This window comes from Nyctereutes procyonoides, unplaced genomic scaffold, assembly GCF_905146905.1.
Source record: "Nyctereutes procyonoides isolate TBG_1078 unplaced genomic scaffold, NYPRO_anot_genome, whole genome shotgun sequence".
NCBI lineage: Eukaryota > Metazoa > Chordata > Mammalia > Carnivora > Canidae > Nyctereutes > Nyctereutes procyonoides.
The window spans coordinates 68,881,220-68,900,881 of NW_026575146.1; the positions used below are offsets into that span (position 1 = coordinate 68,881,220).

General features: G+C 55.2%; 1 protein-coding gene and 1 pseudogene across 1 annotated transcript; both read left to right on the forward strand.

Annotated features, from left to right (window-relative positions):
* Window positions 1-280: 280 nt before the first annotated feature.
* On the forward strand, window positions 281-18,383 carry SHISA7 (shisa family member 7). Its single transcript, XM_055309615.1, has 6 exons — window positions 281-351; window positions 7,481-8,190; window positions 9,433-9,587; window positions 11,042-11,104; window positions 11,587-11,736; window positions 13,967-18,383. The coding sequence occupies exons 2-6, from the start codon at window positions 7,511-7,513 to the stop codon at window positions 14,608-14,610; spliced, it is 1,692 nt and encodes a 563-aa protein (XP_055165590.1). The 5' UTR covers window positions 281-351; window positions 7,481-7,510; the 3' UTR covers window positions 14,611-18,383.
* Window positions 5,394-5,468, forward strand: LOC129501125 (U4 spliceosomal RNA; annotated as a pseudogene).
* Window positions 18,384-19,662: the final 1,279 nt, after the last annotated feature.

Here is a 19,662-nt window from a genome sequence, read left to right on the forward strand (position 1 = left end):
AACCATTCTTGGGTTTGGGGGGTGTCCCGGGGGCGGGTGAGGGCCGCGGGTCGGAGGAAGAGGAGTCCCCGAAGGTGGGGAGGGGGCGGTGCCTCTTCTCCGCTCCCCACGGGCGCGAGGCACAGGTTGGCTGGCCGGGCCACATCTGCACCGAAGCCGGCGCGCATCTGCAGCTGCATGGACCGGAGCTGCCGCCGGGCCGCACGCCCAGCACGCCGCCGGCCGCCCCCCACCGGCGCGCACACGCCCAGCCGCTTGGCTCACAGACACACGCTTGCTCTGCCTCCCCGGCCGGGCCGGCCCCCCACGCCGCCGCCACCCCCGACTCCCCAAGGGTCCCGCATCCGGAAGGTGAGGTGAGCGCGACCGCACCCCGGTGCGGAGGGGGATACTGGGGGACTGGGGACCTGAGGATGGGCGAAAGGAAGAGACAGGCATGCGGATGAACGGACGAATGGTTGGGAAGGACAGCCGGCTTCATCTGAGCGGCTCTTGCCCCCCTAAGACGCAAGAGCCTGGGGACCCACACGGGGGCTCCCAGAATTCTGCAGCCCCTGTGAAGACCCGGGAGCCAGGACCCTGCGGAGCTCCCCGTCAAGGCCACTCAGCCTCTTAAGATTTGCGGTCCTTGCCCTCCCCCAACCTAGGGGACCTAAGAAGACCACCTCTGAATCCCCCAGAGACCCAGGCGTCAGAGCTCTCATGTAGTCTGCCCCCACTGGGGAATCTGCATCTCCCACCCCCACCCCCGCCAATCCTGGAATCCCAGACCCCTCCTAGAAGGCCCAGTCCCCGGAACCCGGCATCAGAGCGCCCAGCACCCCCTATCCCCAGGGACCTAGGAGTCCCATCCTCCCCCCTCCTGCAGGAGCCCGCGGGACCGGGCGTCAGCGCCCCCAGCCCCCGCCTTCCGGATCCAGGTGTCCCCCCTCCTCACCCCCCAGCCTGATGCTTCGCGTCTCGGAGGCCGCGCTCGCGTTGCCATGGTAACAGGAGTCTATTTTGTGCTGGGAACACACAGCTCCCACTGCAGCGCCCCCCCCCCGCCCCTCCAACCGGGGCCTGAGAGTAGGGGGACTGGGGGGTAGATACAGAGACACTCAGGCAGAGATCTGTAGATAGCAGACCTGGGAAATAGACATACAAAGAGTCAGAGAGGTAGGAGAGATGGGGATTTGGGGGGTGGGGGGAACACAGGCAGGATGTAGAGACGGAGACCTACGGGGCAAAGGGAAGAAGGGAAATGTTGGCACCCAGAAAACTGAGACTCAGAGAACGGGACAGCCCTGGGTGGGGAGGGGAGCAGAGACTGGGGGACGCAGAGAAGTGATGAGACATGGAGAGAGACACAGGCTAAGAGGACCGTGACCCAGAGCAGATCCCGTTAGAGATGAGAGGCCTCCTCCGGGAGGAGAGGTGGATCCGAAGATGCAGAGGACCCCCCCGCCTTAGTCAGAGAGGCACGAGAGACCGTAAGACCTGGGGAGGGGGCGGGGCGCAGGGACCTGGTCTGCCGGGCCGCCTGGGGGGGGGAGGGTCCTTGTCCCTGTGTCCCCGCCCCCATCCGGACCCCTCCCCTTCTCCAAGAGCCTGCTCCACCAGCCAGGTAAACCTACATCCTCTCCTCCTCTTGCCTGCTTTCCACATCCCTACCTCAAACCAACCCCTCAACCCCAGATATTCCTAGGATCCACTCCCTTTGCATGCCACCTGGACCCCACCTGTTCCCAGCCTCTGTCTCTGTCTCTGTCTCTCTACCCACCATGCACTCTCAGCCCCCCTCTGCCACCACCTGAAAATACCCCTCCAAGCCCCAGTTCCCTGAGGTTGATCTTCTGACTCTTTCTAGGTCTTAGCCCTCTGTGAGTTTCCATCTCCTCTCTCTCTCCCTCTCTCTCAGCTTCTTGATCTCAGCTCCAGCTCTCTGCCCCACTCTCTCTGTGTCACTCTTTCCCTCTCCTTGAGTCTCTCTCTCTCTCTGGGCCTCCCCTCCCCTCCCCCCCCACCAGCCTCCCAAGACCCTCTCCCTGTCCCTCCTCCTCTGTCCTGCTCCATCTCTCATTCTCTGCTCCTTACATCTCAGGAGGCTGCTCACCTGGCCCCACCCAGCCAACCTCACCCTGGCCCCTGGCCCCAACCAGCAGGGTCTGGAGGGGACACTGGGGCAGGATGTGGAGTGCAGGGCACGGTGTTATGCAGGTGCTGTGAGGTCCCCAGGAACCCAGGGACCTGGCAGGCCTGCTCTGGAAACCCCTCTCACGTTGAATCCCCTGGTCTCTGCCTGTGTGTCTCTCAGGTCCTAGGCGGGGCAGGGGCACAGCCAGACCTCCAGCCCTGAGCTGCTGAGCATGCCTGGTGCAGGAAGGGAGGAGAGTGGGGTGAAGAGCCCCCTCTTCTCCAGCTGTGGGGGAGGAAAGTGCCTGTGTGTAAGGGGGTGCGGGAGGGCTGTGTCTGTGTGTGTGGGGTGTCACATGGATGCTTCCAGATTTCACCACTTGGTGAGGGTGTGTGTGCACATGTATGTATGCACCCACGAGGTTGCATGACTGTGGGCTGTGATGTATATGATTGTGTGTCCGTGTAGAGCTGGCTTGGGCAGGTCCCTGGTTGTATACTGGAGCTATCTGTAGTCCCAGTGTGTCACAATGTCTGAGATTGTGTTTGGGTCTTGTGTACTGTATGTGGAAATGCCCAGAAACACATAGCTGTGTGTCCATATTGAGGTGTGTGTGTCTGTGTGCTGTGAAGAGGCTACAGGTGTGCCACCAGGATGACATTGGGTGTCCTTGTGTCTGGCACACTGTGTGGGTGTCCTGTGTCCTTTGTCATTGTGTGTATATGTTGTGTGTCTATGTGCTGTTTTGTGTGAGGTAAGGGCAGAATCGGTCCCCCTGTATACTTGTGTCTGGACAGGCCACTGTGTCTCTCGGCATGTGTCTACTTCCCTTCAGGAGGTGTAAGGCAGGGGCAGGAGGCTACGGGTCCCTCCACTGGTAGAGGTGCCAGGTGTGTGTGTGCATTGTGTCTGGGTGCGTTGCAAGTTTGAGCGGATGTATGCTACAGCCCCCTACCCCCACTCCCAGGGTTGTCAATGGCCTGAGGTTGTGTCTCCCTGGGCATGTATGTGCAGTTGGAGGGGACAATAAGACTCTGTTAGCAGAGGGAAGAATTGTGCCCATGAAGCTCAGCCGGAGGCTTGGCACAGAATAGGGACTGAGTGGGCAAACTGCTAGTCCATACAGTGCCTTTATGCCAATGAGACAAAGGTAACCCCCTGGCCTAGTGTAGCTCCCCTGCATCTATGGTTTGGCAGGCAGATGGCAACCTTGTGTGAGTTCTAAAGGATGCCCCTTCCCCCAGATGGATGCAGTCCCACCAGTACGCCTTAAGGAGTGGAGCCTGGCTGGATTCCAGCCTCTCAACCAGATCTCCTTGTGCAGTGCACAACCTGCCCTACCATGTGTGGCAGCTCTCAATGAATGAAGAAATCCACATCACTGCATGCATGTGGATTCACTGATGAAAGGTGTGTGTCTGTATGCATGTCAACCCACATTTCCCTGCATGGGATAAAGTTTCTACAGGTGACAGTGCCCTGAGACCTGAGTTCAGAGCCCAGCTCCAATACTTGGGCACTGTAATGTTTAGGCAAACAATGGAACTACAGTGTTTTCATCTGAAGTGTGTGTATGTGTGTGAGAGAGACACAGAGAGAAGACCCACATCTCACACTTCCTTTCAACATTCATCCATGCAATAAATATTTATAGAACACCTCCTGTGGCAGGCACGGATGCCAGGTGCTGTGGACACCATGGGAAACAAGCCGGACAAAACAGTCTGCTTTTACAGAGTTTATAGTCTACTAGGGGAGCTAAGTAACCACACATACAATGTGGCAAAGTAGAGATGGGACCTAGGAAAAGAGAAGGGTGGGGCCCAGGGCGGCCAGGGGTGCTGTTTTAGGACAGGACAGGGAAGGCTCAGTGAGATGACCTGTGAGGGTCACCTGAAGAAAGGAAGGGGAACTTAAAATGTACTATTTTAGCTATTTTTAAACCTTTTTTTTAAGTGTACGGTTTAATGATACTTAGGACATTCGTGGTGTTGTGCAACCATCACCGCTATTTTTTTTTAAAGATTTTATTTATTTATTCATGATAGACACAGAGAGAGAGACAGAGACGCAGGCAGAGGGAGAAGCAGGCTCCATGCAGGGAGCCCGATGTGGGACTCGATCCCGGGTCTCCAGGATCACACCCCGGGCCGAAGACAGGCGTTTAAACCGCTGAGCCACCCAGGCTGCCCCCATCACTGCTATCTAATGCAGGATACTTTCATCACCCCCAAAGCAGTCACCCCCCATTTTCCCCTCCCCCAGCTCCAGGTAACCAGTGACCAGTTGTCTGGCTTTACAGATCTGACCACTGTGGATACTTCATATAAATGGGATCATTCAGTAGATCACCTTCTGTGTCTGGCTTCCCTGACCTATCAGTTCTTCATTCCTCCTTAAAGCTGAATAAGATTTTGTCTGAATAGACCACGTTCTGTTTATCTGTTCCTCTGTTGGGGGGGATGGGGGGCACTTTGGCGATGTTATGAATGCTTGTGTATAAGTTTTCATGTGAACATATGTTCTAGTTCTTTGGGGGCAGACACCTAGGAGTGGAATTGCCTGCTCATGTGATAACTCTGTTTACCTTTTGAGGAACCACCAAACGGCTGTCCACAGTATGGGCTAAACCGCTTCTTTTTTTTTTCCCCTAAAGATTTTATTTATTTATTTATTTTTAAAGATTTTATTTATTCATGAGAGACACAGAGAGGCAGGCAGAGACATAGGCAGAGGGAGAAGCGGTTCCACGCAGGGAGCCTGATGTGGGACTCCATCCTGAGTCTCCAGGGTCACTCCCTGGGCCGAAGGCAGATGCTCAACTGCTGAGCCACCCAGGCATCCCGATTTTGTTTATTTATTCCCAAGAGACAGAGAGGCAGGCAGAGACAGAGGGAGAAGCAGGCTCCCTAATGAGCAAGGAGCCCGATGTGGGGCTTGATCCCAGGACCACAGGATCACAACCTGAGCAGAAGGCAGAGGCTTAATGGACTGAGCCACTCAGGTGTCCATGGGCTAAGCCACTCATAAGATGCCTATTAAACACCAAGTCGGATGTTGTAGCCTGGAGTGCAGGGCTGCAGCTGGAGCTAAAAGGCAACTTGAGGGGCAGCCCAGGTGGCTCAGCAGTTTAGCGCCTGCCTTCGGCCCAGGGCTTGATCCTGGAGACCTGGGATCGAGTCCTGCATCGGGTTCCCTGCATGGAGCCTGCTTCTCCCTCTGCCCCTCTCTCTCTCACTCTGTGTCTCTCATGAATAAATAAAATCTTTAAAAAAATAGCTTTGCGCAGTGGCAGTATTGTAGCCAATGAGGTTTATCCGAGGCGCGATTATTGCTAATTAAAAAAATAAAAGGCAACTTGAGGATCCCTGGGTGGCGCAGCGGTTTGGCGCCTGCCTTTGGCCCAGGGCGCGATCCCGGAGACCCGGGATCGAATCCCACGTCGGGCTCCCGGTGCATGGAGCCTGCTTCTCCCTCTGCCTGTGTCTCTGCCTCTCTCTCTCTCTCTGTGTGTGTGACTATCATAAATAAATAATTTTAAAAAATAAAATAAAAGGCAACTTGAGGCTGCAGGCCAGAGAGGGGCCAGCTGGCTGAGGAGCAGGGAGCCTGAGCTCTCCCCATCCCAGCCCCTACAACTTCTGGTGATAACAGTGTGGTCTCCAGATACACACACCCTCCATGGAAAGGAGCAAATAAAAGTAATACCTCTTGATACTTGTTCCACCAGTTCTGTCCTCCCTCCCATCCCCTCATGATGCTTTCATATAGCCATGACTTCCTTCAAGATTTCTTAATATTTATTCACAACAGTGTTAAACATGCACCACCCTGGCTTCCATCTGTGCACTTGCCCTCCCCACTGCCAGGACGAAAGTCCCATAAAGGCAAAGACCCCAAGCCCCAGGGCTCAGTCACCGACCGCTCCATCCTCATGGCTCAGTTCCTGCAGCCTTGGCATCTGCGCTGCTGCACAGCTTCTGGTAGACGCCGCTGGACTGGCTGGCCCCTTCAGGTCCCTCCCTCTGCCACCTGCCCCAGGGTCCTGCCGGGGTCCCATGCTGCCCGCCACCCTCTGCCCACCACCAGCAGCGGCTGCAGCCAACACTTACACAACACGTGTGCACAGTCTGCCACTCAGCAACAGGACAGTTTGCTCCAGGCTCCTGGAAGAGGCTAACCCCGCTCATCCTCATCGCCACCCCCTGATAACCATCCTTACCCCCACTTTACACATGGGGAAACTGAGGCATGAGAAACCTAGATGAGAGCCTATGCAGTCAGGCAGCTGGCACACGGTGGAGCTCTGTCACCCTGCCTGTCCTGCTGTGGGCTGAGACACTTCAGACCTGCCCCTGTGAGAATGTGTGTGTGTGTGTGTGTGTGTGTTCCTTATGTGTGCATCTGTGTGTCTATGTGTGTGTGAGAGAGACAGAGACAGAGAGGGCGGAAGGGACAGAAGGGGAGAGGGACAGAGGCAGAAGCTTGAGACCCATGGACTATCAGACCTAAATAAAAGAGAAATCAGTCTTTGGGACCACTGAGGACCCAGCAGGTCCCAGCCAGCAGTTCTCACCTGTGCCCCCAGGGGGACATCTGGCAATGCCTGGGGATATGTTACGCTGTCACCATGTAAAGAATGGGAATTCTGGCACCTGGTGGCTGCACACAGGACCGGTGCAACCAGAGTAGTGCCCGGGAGAGAAGCCCTGCACTACCTGGTTCCACGGCCCGGGCTGTCAGCTTAAGTTCTCAACTCCCAATCTCTCTCTCCCACCCCACCACCCACACCTCCCTCTCCCCTTCCCCATCTCCCTCGCTCCTCCCCTGTCGCCCATCCCACATCTGTCTCCATTCCTTCCCCCATCTGCTCTGACCCACCACCCCTCCTCCCCACCCCTCCACCCCTACGCTCCCACGTCCGCAGTTCTCACCGCCTCCTCCCTCCCTCCTTTACGCCGCCTCCTCACATCACATCTTGGCTCTGGTTTGTCCATCCTTTACTTGTGCTCACCCCTCTGATATCTCCGCCGACCTTCCCAACCTTTCCTCCCGCATTAATCGCACACCTTGATCGGTTCCGCGTCTGCAGTCATCATGTCCATCCTCCCCGGCGGCGTCCCGGCTCATTTCCGTCTCCCCCGCGCATCCCGTCCCCTGCCCTGTGGGACTGCTGACTTTGGCCCGTGCCTCTCCCCCTCCATGCATCTCTTCGGGCTCCCGGTGCTCGTTTTTCCCCACCCTTCTATCTTCCCTCGGCTCGCCCTCCTCTTCCTGTCCGGCCACCCATCCCCACGTTTCTGCACCTCCAGCCATCTCTCTCTCACGCACCGCCCCCCGCCCCGGCCTTGCTTCTCCCCGCAGCCTGACGGCTCGGTCTGACCTGCGCGCCCCATGCCGTCCCTCCTGCTCCTCGGGACACTCCTGCTCCTGGCCTCGACCGCCCGCCAGGCCGGGGCGCGCCCGTCCAACGCCACAAGCGCCGAGCCCCCGGGCCCGCTGCCCGCCCTGCTGGCGCACCTGCGGCGCCTGACCGGGGCGCTGACAGGTGGTGGGGGCGCGGCGGGCCCGGGCGCCAACGGCACCAGGACCAGCGCCCAGAGCGGGACAGGCGCGGCGGCGCGGGCACCCCCTCCCGCCGAGCTCTGCCACGGCTACTACGATGTCATGGGCCAGTACGACGCCACCTTCAACTGCAGCACGGGCTCCTACCGCTTCTGCTGTGGGACCTGCCACTACCGCTTCTGCTGCGAGCACCGCCACATGCGCCTGGCGCAGGCCTCCTGCTCCAACTACGACACGCCGCGCTGGGCCACCACGCCACCGCCGCTGGCCGGGGGCGTCGGGGGTGCTGGGGGCGCGGGCGGGGGGCCCGGGCCCGGCCAGGCTGGGTGGCTAGAAGGGGGGCGGGCGGGGGGCGCGGGGGGGCGCGGGGGCGAGGGCCCCGGGGGCAGCACGGCCTACGTGGTGTGCGGGGTCATCAGCTTCGCCCTGGCAGTGGGCGTCGGCGCCAAAGTGGCCTTCAGCAAGGCGTCCCGAGCGCCCAGGGCGCATCGGGAGATCAACGTGCCCAGGTATGTGAGCGCTGGGGCCCTGGCGGGTGGGGCCTGGGGACCGGGGCTGGGCAGTGGGAGGTGGGGCCATCTGGTGAGGGCGTGGCTACAGGGGTGCGGGCTTGTTCCCAGACGCAGCTGGCAGCCCAGCGAGCCTGGGAGCCAAAGCCTAGGGAGTCTGGCGGGCCCTAAGAATAGATGCGACAGCACGGGCCTGGCTGCTGAGTGACGGGTGAGGCGCAGGCCTTCATTCATCAAATTATTTCTTGAGCATTTTCTGTGGGTCAGGAGCAAAACAAGGTCCAGGGGATCCCTGGGTGGCGCAGCGGTTTGGCGCCTGCCTTTGGCCCAGGGCGCGATCCTGGAGACCCGGGATCGAGTCCCACGTCGGGCTCCCGGTGCATGGAGCCTGCTTCTCCCTCTGCCTGTGTCTCTGCCTCTCTCTCTCTCTCTGTGTGACTATCATAAATAAATAAATAAAAATTAAAAAAAAAAAAACAAGGTCCCTTTAAAAAAGGGGGGGGGGAGGATCCCTGGGTGGCTCAGCGGTTTAGCGCCTGCCTTTGGCCCAGGGCGCGTTCCTGGAGTCCCATGTCGGGCTCCCAGCATGGAGCCTGCTTTTCCCTCTGCCTGTGTCTCTGCCTCTCTCTCTCTCTCTATGTCTATCATAAATAAATAAATAAATCTTCAAAAAAAAAAAAAAAAAAACAGGGTCCCTGCTCTGCTGGGTAAACCCGACTTCCAACCCCCCGGGCTGCTGCCTGCGATCTGTGTGACCCAGGGCCTGTCCCTCGGTTTGCTTGCCTGTACGATGGAGCTAATAATTGTTCCCCATGCATTCAGACTGTAATGTCAAGTCTTGGCGGACGGTAAGCCCTCAATAAATGCTGGCTACCGTTATCTTTAAATGATGGTGGTGGAGAGAGTAAGCAAGCAACCACATAGGCAATATAATGTTAGGTATTGATAACCACTGTGAAGAAAATAAAGCAGCATAACAGGTAGAGAGTGGGGGCTGATGGTGTTTGATGTGAAGTGGTCAGGAAAGGCCTCTCGAGCAGAGACGGGAAGGGAAGGAGCAAGCCAGACAGGTATCTGTGTGAAGGGCATTCCAGGCAGGGGGAACAGCACGCAGAAGAACCCCATGCGAGTACTTGCAGTACAATGAAGGGGGGAGCAAAGTGGGAAAAGAAGCCTGCGCTCTCCCTCTCCCTGCCCTCAACCCCGTCCCCAGGCCGCTGACCGTTGCTCTGCCACCCCTAGGGCTCTGGTGGACATTCTGAGGCATCAGGCGGGGCCTGGGACCCGCCCAGACCGGGCACGAAGCAGCTCCTTGACGCCGGGGGTCGGGGGCCCCGACAGCATACCCCCGAGGACGCCCAAGAACCTCTACAACACGGTGAAGCCCTCCAATCTCGGTGAGTGGGACCTGGGAGTCTGGGCTGCCCCTGCTGCCTCTGACCACGCCCACCAACCCTGCGGCTCCGCCCTCCCAGAATAGCCCCACCCCCTGCTGCCCAGGCCCCGCCCCCACCCCACCCTCCCGCCTCTGCCTGCTCTGAACTATTCCGGCCCAGATTCCTCACAGGGCTATGCTGGAGGGGCGCCACAGCGAGTCACGCCCCTCCCTGCCCTCCTGTGAACCCCCTGGCTGGGTGCTGTGGATGCCACGGTGATGTAAATTTAGGCATTCTCAGCTCCTGCACTTGAGAAAGTGTCAGAGCTCCCAACAGCCAAGCTCACAAGAAGTCCCTAAGAGTTGAATTAGAATGTGTCCAGACAGCCTGGATTTGAGTCTTGGTTCTGCCACTGCTGACCTGGGGCCTCAGGGTCCTCGCCCATAAAGCCAGAAGCAAAACAGCACTCACCTCACAGAGTTATTGTGAAGGTCAAATGCTGGAATGCTGAGAGCAATGACTCCCACAGACAAAGCACCATATAAATACTAGTGCCATATAAAACATAAATCTTATATTTTATGACGGGTTCATCAAGGCAGAAGTCCAGGGAGCTGTAACAGGTTTGAGGAGGAGAAAGACTTCCCCCAGGAAATGCTGTTTGAGCAGTGGCCTGGAGGGTGAGGGGTTTCCTTGGGCCAACAGAGCTCTGGGCGGCTGAAGCAGTTTGTGAGGCCAGTGAGAGGGTGGGCAGATGCCTCAAGAAGGGCTTGAGCACAAGGCTGGGCTGAGGAGCTCTGCCTTTGTCCTGACAGCAATTGGGAGCCATGGAGAAATTTAGACCAAGGGAGCAACGACGTCAGGAGTGAGTAGAAGAGTGACTTTTCTGGAACCCATGTGAAGGGGGAGAGATGAGAGGAAGGCCAGATGGTAATCTTGGCTGTACAGGACAAGGCCTGAACTGGGGTCAGAAATGGAGGGGGAAAGATGGATCTGAATAGTAGTACTAAGGAAGAGACATTTGAGGTGGATCTTGAGGGATGAGTAGGAGTTCTTGAGGCAAAGGAGGGGAGGAAGGAATTCAAGGCTGAGAGAATAGCATAAGAGCATATGCAATGTCCCTGTGGCAAGGCACCAGTGGGGGCCAAGTAAGCCTAAAACACCTATCCTGGCTTAGATTTTTGTCCTGTGGGTGATAGCCAGACATGAAAAACATTTGCAGCAGCAGGGGAGCAAGGGCGGGGGCAAGTGTGGGTACCAGGAGAATTATCGTGGGGTGGGGGCTGATCTTTAAGATCTTGACTATGGGGCTGGCCACATGGCCAGAAGGCTGGATGGTGCAAGAGGGGGAGACAGGTCAGAGCAGAGATTCAGGAGGTAGGAGGGATCAGAGTGGAAACCTACAAGAGCAGGACAGCAGCTCCAGCTGGGGGCGGGCAACAGCAGTGACACCATTCCCCTCTTGGTCTCCACAGATAGTATGCACAACTACCTACACCTCAACGTCAACAGCCCCAAGCACCATGCTGCCACGATGGGTACGGACCAGGGCTGGGTGGTGGGGAGGACAGGGCTCGTTTCCTTCCCTGCGTTGTATTGAGCCTGAGCTGGGGGGCCCAAGACAGAGCAGGCATGAGGCCCTGTGAGCCCTGACCTCCCAGGTTGGCCAGGTAACCACGCTAGCCTCAGTTTCCAGTTTGGACCCCAGAGGTGGTCATCTTTCTCCCATCTGGGTTGGTGGGAAGATGCATGGAGTGGACTGCTCCTCCATTCTGGGTCCAGGCACCTGATGGGGGCTGAGCAAGTGGCAGTTGCCTCTCTTCCCATGATGTGACCCACCTCCCCAGCAATGAGCCTGTCTCCTGAGGTGGGGAAATGAGTACAGACAGGTATCCTGGCCTGCTGGTGCTCTGAGGGGCCAGGACCCCTGGCATCCACTCCCTGAGGGCTTGGGGCTGGAACTGCCAGGTCTGAGGGAGGAGGGGCTGGACTGACCCCTGCCCTGCCCCTCTTGCCCCAGACTGGCGTGCTGCTCCACCGCCCAGCCCCTCCTTGCACTACTCCACCCTCTCCTGCTCTCGGTCCTTCCACAATCTCTCACACCTGCCTCCATCCTATGAGGCCGCTGTGAAATCCGAGCTGAACCGCTACTCGTCCCTCAAGAGACTGGGTGAGTCCCAGGAAGGGAAGGGGCACAGGTAATGGGGTGGGGTGGGGTATAGGGACAGGGTCTGGGTTCAGAACCATGGAGACTGGCCCAACTGATTAAAAATGCAGATTCATGGCCTCCTAAGATCTGTTGTATTCATCAGGACCAGTATTTACAATAAACAGAAATACAACTTAAGAATAAAAAAAAAAAGGACACCTGGGTGATTTAGTAGTTGAGCATCTATCTGCCTTCAGCTCAGGTCATGATCCTCAGGGAACTGGGATTGAGTCCCACATCAGGTTTCCCACAGGGAGCCTGCTTCTCCCTCTGCCTATGTCTCTGCCTCTCTCTCTGTCTCTCATTAATAAATAAATAAAATCTTTTTTAAAAATGCTCTTTAGGGGCTCCTGGGTGGCTTAGTCAGTTAAGTGCTGCCTTTGATTCAGGTCATAATTCCAAGGTCCTGGGATCCAATCCCACATTGGGCTCCCTGTTCAGTGGGGAGTCTGCTTCTCCCTCTGCCTCTGCCACTCCCCCTGCTTGTGCTTGCTCTCTCTCTCTCTGTCAAATAATTTTTTTTGTTAAAAGATTTTATTTATTTATCCATGAGAGAGAGAGAGAGAGAGGCAGAGACACAGGCAGGGGGAGAAGCAGGCACAATGCAGGGAGCCCGACGTGGGACTCAGTCCCGGATTCTGGGATCATGCCCTGAGCCGAAAGCAGATGCTCAACTGCTGAACCACACAGCCATCCCTCTGGCAAATAAATTTTTAAAATATTTTTTTAAAAATGCTTTTTATATTATGACCCATGAGATGCATGTGTATATGTATCTTTTTTAATTAAAGGAAAACTTTAAAACTTGTTATTATGAGCATTTTCAAACATACCCAACATTAGAGGAAATTGAAAAATGAATCCCCATGTTCCCATCACTCAGTCTCATTTTGTTAAATCTATACTCCCTTCACCCCAGTTTTTGGTGGATTCTTTTTTTTTTTTTTTTTTTTTTACTTTTTTAAAAAGATTTATTTATTTTTAGAGAGAGAGGGAGAGTGGGGAGGGGCAGTGGGAGGGAGGATAGAGAATCTCAAGCAGACTCTTGGCTCAGAGTGGAGCCAACGTGGTCCCATGACCCTCAGATCACAACCTGAGCAGAAGCCAAGATTTGGATGTTCAGGCCACCCCTTTGATGGATTATTTTAAAACAAACCCTAGGTATTGTCACTGCATCCATTAATATTTCAATAACACAAACAAAACTGAAATAAAAAACTTTATGAACTAGTACTTACCCGTATTCCCCTATTATATGGATGCTTTCTTTTTTATATAACTTTTAAAAATCTTTTTCCCCACCACCATCTCCTTAATCTTTTTTATTTTTTTAAATATTTTATTTATTCGTGAGAGACACAGAGAAAGAGAGAGAGGCAGAGACACAGGCAAAGGTAGAATCAGGCTCCATGCAGGGAGCCTGACCTGGGACTTAATCCGGGTCTCCAGGATCACACCCTGGGCTGAAGGTGGCGCTAAACCGCTGAGCCACCCAGGCTGCCTGCCTTAATCTTTTTTTTTTTTTTTTTTTTAATTTAAGTAATCTCTGCACCTAATGTGGTGCTCAAACTAATGGCCTAGAGATGAAGACTCAAATGCTTAGCTAGCAAGGCACCCCTATGTGGATGCTTTCTGATAATTTTTTATTCTATTGCATTTCAAAATGCCAGTCACCACCCACAACACTGACTTCATAATCCATGAGTAGGTCACCTCTCTAAGTTGGAAAAAAAGGAAGTCCCCCTCATCTACCGGCCCACCATTGTGTGTGAGGCCTAGGAATCTGCATTTTTTTAAAAAATTTTTTTTAAATTTATTTATGGTAGTCACAGAGAGAGAGAGAGAGAGGCAGAGACATAGGCAGAGGGAGAAGCAGGCTCCATGCACCGGGAGCCTGATGTGGGATTCGATCCCGGGTCTCCAGGATGGCGCCCTGGGCCAAAGGCAGGCACTAAACCGCTGCGCCACCCAGGGATCCCCGAGGGAATCTGCATTTTGGTTACATAGCTAGCCTAATGGTTTTGACTGACCAAAGTTTGGGACCCAGTCACCCGTGCCTGGGCTACTGACCAGGACATTCTGGTGATGCCTGGGGTCGTTGTGCGCATGGGAGGTACCGAAGCCAGGGGATGGGAGAGGTTCTGGGCTGGCTGGCAACTTACCTCTATAGCTTTGTCCCCTCTTCCCCCAGCTGAGAAGGATCTGGATGAAGCCTACCTGAAGCGCCGGCACCTGGCGGAGATGCCCCGCGGGACACTGCCCCTGCATGCCCTTCGGCGACCCGGCACGGGGGGCGGCTACCGCATGGATGCCTGGGGCGGCCCAGAAGAGCTGGGCCTGGCGCCCGCGCCCAACCCGCGGCGAGTCATGTCCCAGGAGCACCTGCTTGGCGACGGAGGCCGGGCGCGCTATGAATTCACCCTGCCGCGCGCGCGCCTGGTGTCGCAGGAGCACCTGCTCCTGTCGTCGCCCGAGGCCCTGCGCCAGAGCCGGGAGCATCTGCTGTCCCCCCCTCGGAGCCCCGCGCTGCCCCCAGAGCCTGCCGCCCGCGCCAGCCTGGCCGCGTCCCATTCCAACTTGCTGCTAGGACCCGGGGGCCCCCCCACGCCGATGCACGGGCTGCCCCCACCGCCCGGCCTGCACGCGCACCACCACCGAGGCCTGCACGGCTCCCCGCAGCCGGCCTGGATGTCGGACGCCGGTGGGGGAGGGGGCACGCTGGCGCGCAGGCCGCCCTTCCAGCGCCAGGGCACGCTGGAGCAACTGCAGTTCATCCCCGGCCACCACCTCCCGCAACACCTGCGCACCGCCAGCAAGAATGAGGTGACTGTCTGAAGCCAGGCCCAGGGAAGCTTGGGGGGCTGAGGCCTCGCCGGGCCCCCATCCCAGACTGAATCCCCCAACACACTCCAGGGGCCTAGGACCCAGGATCAGCCTGTGGGCAGGGGGCTGCCTCCAAGGACACTGCTTTGGATGAAATCGTCACTGGAGACCAAATCTCCTTCTGGGATGTCATGGTAGATAAGATCCCTCCTCCTATGTCGCTGTTTGAGGCAAGGCCTCTTTCCCATGACGTTATCACAGAGGAAGAGCCCTGCCTGTGAGGTCATCACTAGTGAAAATGTCTGTGTTCTGTGATGTCATCACAGGGACAAAACCTTCCCATGAATCTATCAGAGAGGAATAGGCCTGCCCCTGAGGCCATCACTAGAGGCCATGTCTATGTTCCATGAAGTCATCACAGACTTTCTCCCTGTGATGTCACAGCAGAAGACAATGCCTTGTCCTGTGACATCATCCTGAGAGACAAAGATTCCTTCTTGTGAATGTCCTTGCAGAGACGAGTCTCACCCTTATAATGTCATCTCTGGCACCAAAGGCCTCTTTTGACATCATTATCAGGAAAATATTTTCTTCCAGAGAAGATGTCTCTGTCTATAGAGTTGTCACTACAGACAAAGCCATCTTCCTGGGATACATCGCAGGGGAAACACCTTGCCAACTGTGTCCTCCCTATACATAAGACCTTTCCAGGACACTGTCACAGGGACTCTGCCTCCTTCCTGTGATGCCATCTCCAGAGAAGGTGCCTTGCCCTATGACATGATCAGAGGGACTGTGCCTCTTCCCATGATGTCATCGCCAGGGATGACAGCCCACTTCTGGGACACCTCCAGGATGAGGCCCCTTCTGCAATATTGCCACTGGACTCTGCCTGCTCCGGGGTGATGCTGTAAGACTCCTCCACTGCTGCTACCATATCATGAGCAGGCAGGGTCTGCCCAGAATCCATGGCCACCCTGGAGTCACCAGAGAAAGTGCTCTGACCTGAGAAGTTGTCTGAGGGGTGTCATCACTGGGGACACAGCCCCATCTGGAGAGGTCTCCACCAGAGATGATGGTCTGACTGTAGGTTGTTGGCAGTGGGCCCCAAGTGAGGTTCTGTCTCAATGCTGTGATGTCACCATAGACACTGCCCAGAGTTTCTGCCTTGTCCTGCCGTGACTTAACTTGGTCACTCCTTTCCCTGACACCAGGGACATGCCCTGCAGGATCCCCACCAGATCCTTCCTCTAAAGAGTGGTTGGGCCTCAGATCCCACCCCTGTGCAGTGATGTCACCTCCTGTGTGTGACTCCTGGAGGACAGGACTCCCAGACTGCCTTCTGCTCCACTCTGGCCCACCAGCCTCCCAGAGTCCTGGGACTTATAGTGGCCCAAAGGCTGGTGTCACTTCTTTCTGCCATAACTAGAGACATCATCACCTCTGTCAACAAGCTCCTAGCTTCCTGTTGGGGGTGAGGTGGGATGGGGCTGGATGGGGTGTGCCCACTATTGATTTTGCTGATGATATCATCAGTACCATAAGACTTCCACCACTCATGATGGCATTGTACCTGGGGTCAAATGCTAACCATGCCTGATGATGACATAATTTCCCAGGATTCCCTATGACCTATAATGTCCTCATCTCCCAGGATCTACCACAACCATTGTATCATCATCCTTTAGGATCCACCATGACATATTATGTCATTACCTTCCAGAATCCTCTATGGCTGATGGTAACATCTTCTATCAGGATCCACTAATACCGATGATGCCACCATTTCCCATAGTCCCCAATAATTGTGGTGTCATCACCTCTTAGGATCTACTTCAATCATAATTTCATCACCTCCCAGGATCCACTTCAACCATGGTGTCATCACCTCCCAGGATCCACTTCAACCATGATAGCATCACTCCCAGGATCTACTTTAACCATGATGTCATCACCTCCCGGTATCCTCTTCCACCATTATGTCATCACCTCCCAGGGTCCACTTCAACCATGGTCTCATCACTTCCCAGGACCCACTTCAACCATGGTGTCATCATCTATCAGGATCCGTCATAACCATAGCATCATCATTTCCTAGGACCCATGACATCAAAATATGTCATCATTTACTAGGATCCACTTCAACCTTGCATCATCATCTTGATGGCCAAGTACTACAATGACTGTATTTTGAATGTTTTCTGGGGTCCCATGGCACCTATAACTTCTCTTAAGGGGAACTAGCACAATACACACCATTTTCCCACTCCGTATAAATGGAATAGGGTGAGGACCCATCTGATGACATCATCCTTAGTTTGCCCCTTCTTAATGATGTCACTGCCTCCCTCCTGACTTGAGCTGATGCCTTCATCAACCCCACCACAGATCTGGTCTTGGCCAGACCCCATCATCCCTCTGGTGAGGGCACCCAGGTCTCTCCTGATAACCCACAGCCCTTCACCCAACCATCTGATCGGTGACAGGGTCAACACAGAAAACTTCTCATTGTGGGTGAGGAGGGCAGGGTGGGGGGGAGCTTTACAGTCCTCTGGTGATATCACTGCCCCTATTACCTGGACCCCCACCCAAAACAGCACACCACTGGCTCGGGCCAAACTCTCCTCAGAGACCGCATGGGCTGGGTGGACAGCTGCTGACCTCCCTGGGGCCTTCAGTCACATCTTCTGCTGGCCTGGTCCTGGAGCAGACACATCTGGAGGACCATGGCCACTGCCAGCGCCACGGGGGGCGGTGCTCTGCATCATTTCAAGATGGTGGAGAACCAGCGTTCTCTCCTTATCTCCCCCTCACACACCAGGGAGCCTCCAGGGGTTTTGGGGATTCCTCAACACCCAATGCACAATTTGCCCTAATTCTCTTTGTATATAGCCATGTTGCTGGGGGGCGGCCATTCCCCCACTCTTAAAGGGCTACACACCCCCTCCCCAGCCCCCAAGGCAAGGTGAGGGGGCCTCTTCTCCCTCCTCTGGGCCGTCCCCCTCCCTCCTCTGCCTTCCCCCACCCCAAATACCGGCACCTCAGCTCATCCTTTCTCATCAGGAGCCTGGGGCAGATGACTAGCCCTCAGTTCTCACCACACGAAGAAAGTGGGGAGCTAGCCCACCCTACCTGGGCCCCAGGGCCAATTTTTCCACTCCATGCTTTTAGCTGCTCCTGTGGGTTCGCCCTCGTCCCTCCCAGGGCTTCCCTGTGCCCTGTGCCCCTCAGCCGACTGTGACATCCCCAGAGAGGAGCCAGCTTGAGCGCCTGCCCTATTTCAGACCCTCTTCCCTCTGCTCTCCATCCCCATTGAGCACTCAGCTTTCTCCAGCCCCTGCAATATAGGAGTGTGGGGCCTTTCAGCTTTTGTATGCCCCCCTCGAAGCACTGTCTCCTGGCCTAGATTCCAGGTATCTTGTTCCCCTCGCCCCACTCACTCTGCCACAGGCTGCCTGACATTGAGGCCTTGGCCTCTGATCTCAAATAAGCCATAGTGGGGAGAGGTCTCAAGGGGCTGAGGAAGCAGGCTCATCCTGCCTGATCCCCCTCCATGTTTCCAGAGCTGGGACCTAGCCATCTGAGTCTTCCACCTCCTGAAAATGCACATGCGCACACTCACACACATTCTCCCCCACCCCAACTTGCAGGGGAGGGTGGAGGAGGGGTGCAGAGAGGAGATAAACAGTTCTGGACCAGAAGACTCTCCACAGCTTCTTTATCCCTCCCCCTCATTGCTCAACACCAGACCCTGCCCCCAGTCCCTTGGTGAGGACAGTGGCCAAGTGGCAACTTGTTTTGTTTTTTTTTTTTTTTTTTTGGAATAAACAGATGTTTCCTGAGCCTGGGTCTCAAGGTTTACTATCGGGAAGAAATGGGTTTCCACCTCTGTGTCTATGTCACCTGGGAGTCCCCTGCATGGCTGAGGTGGGGGCAGGCATCTAGGAATGAATCTGTCACCACACTAGGGGGCAGGGACAGAGGGTGGCTGCATGGTGCCTTTATGTCCCTGGCGTCTTCCTAAGAAAGCCTCTTCCCTCCATGCATTTAAGCATTTGTTTGCACTTACTTCTATTTGAGTCCTTTGGTGTAGTATCATTGAGGTGCTGTGCCATGTTTGCTGGAGCTGCTGTGACAAGCAGCTGAAGCAACAGAATTGTGCCACCTGCTAGTTCTGGAGGGTTGGCTCCTTCTGAGGCCAGGCAGAACTGGTGCTGTGCCTCTCTCCTGGCATGAGTGGTCTGCTGGCAGTGCCTGGCATTCCTCGACACACATCACCTTCCCTCTCTACCTGTCTCTCTGTCTACAAAGCTCCCTATTTTGTAAGGACACCAGTTGTCAGTGACTTCTAAACTCAGTCATCTGAACAGACCCTATTCCCAAGTAAGATCACGTTCACAGATCCTGGAGGTTAGGACTTCAATAGTTCTTTGAGGGGACACAATTCCAGCCATTGGGGTGGGGTGATGCCATGACACCATCCATTCAAACACCAGTTTTTAGGAGAAACAGGAAGCATTTTCCCCAGTACATTAAGATATTTGCATAATGATGATAAGAGCTGCCCCATCCTCATATTCATATTCATGTTTGACTATAAACCACAGTGGGGAGAGGAGGTGCCTCCAAAGCTTGGCTTTATGAACTTTAGGACACATCTCCCCTAGGGGCACCTGAGTGTTTGTTGAGAATTGTTGATTTCCATCTTGCATTGAAAAGCTCATTTACACAATCTTCTGGCTGTGGGTTGCGTGTACACCGCATTTCAGAATTGATTTTATCATTAAGAAAATCCCTTCCTGGGGTGCTTGGCTGGCTCAGTTGGTGGAGCATGAGATTCCTGATCTCGGGGTTGTGAGTTTGAGCCCCACATTGGGTGTAAAGAATAATATCTTTTTTAAAAAAAGGGAAACGCCTTCCTCTATGATGCATTTAAGTGTTTCCCAAATTTTAGATTTTACTCTATCAATCAGGGTTCTCCAGAAAAACAGAGCCAATAGGATGTGAGTGTATGTGTGTGTAGATTCATTTTAAGGAACTGCCTCACAATTGTGGGGGGCTGGC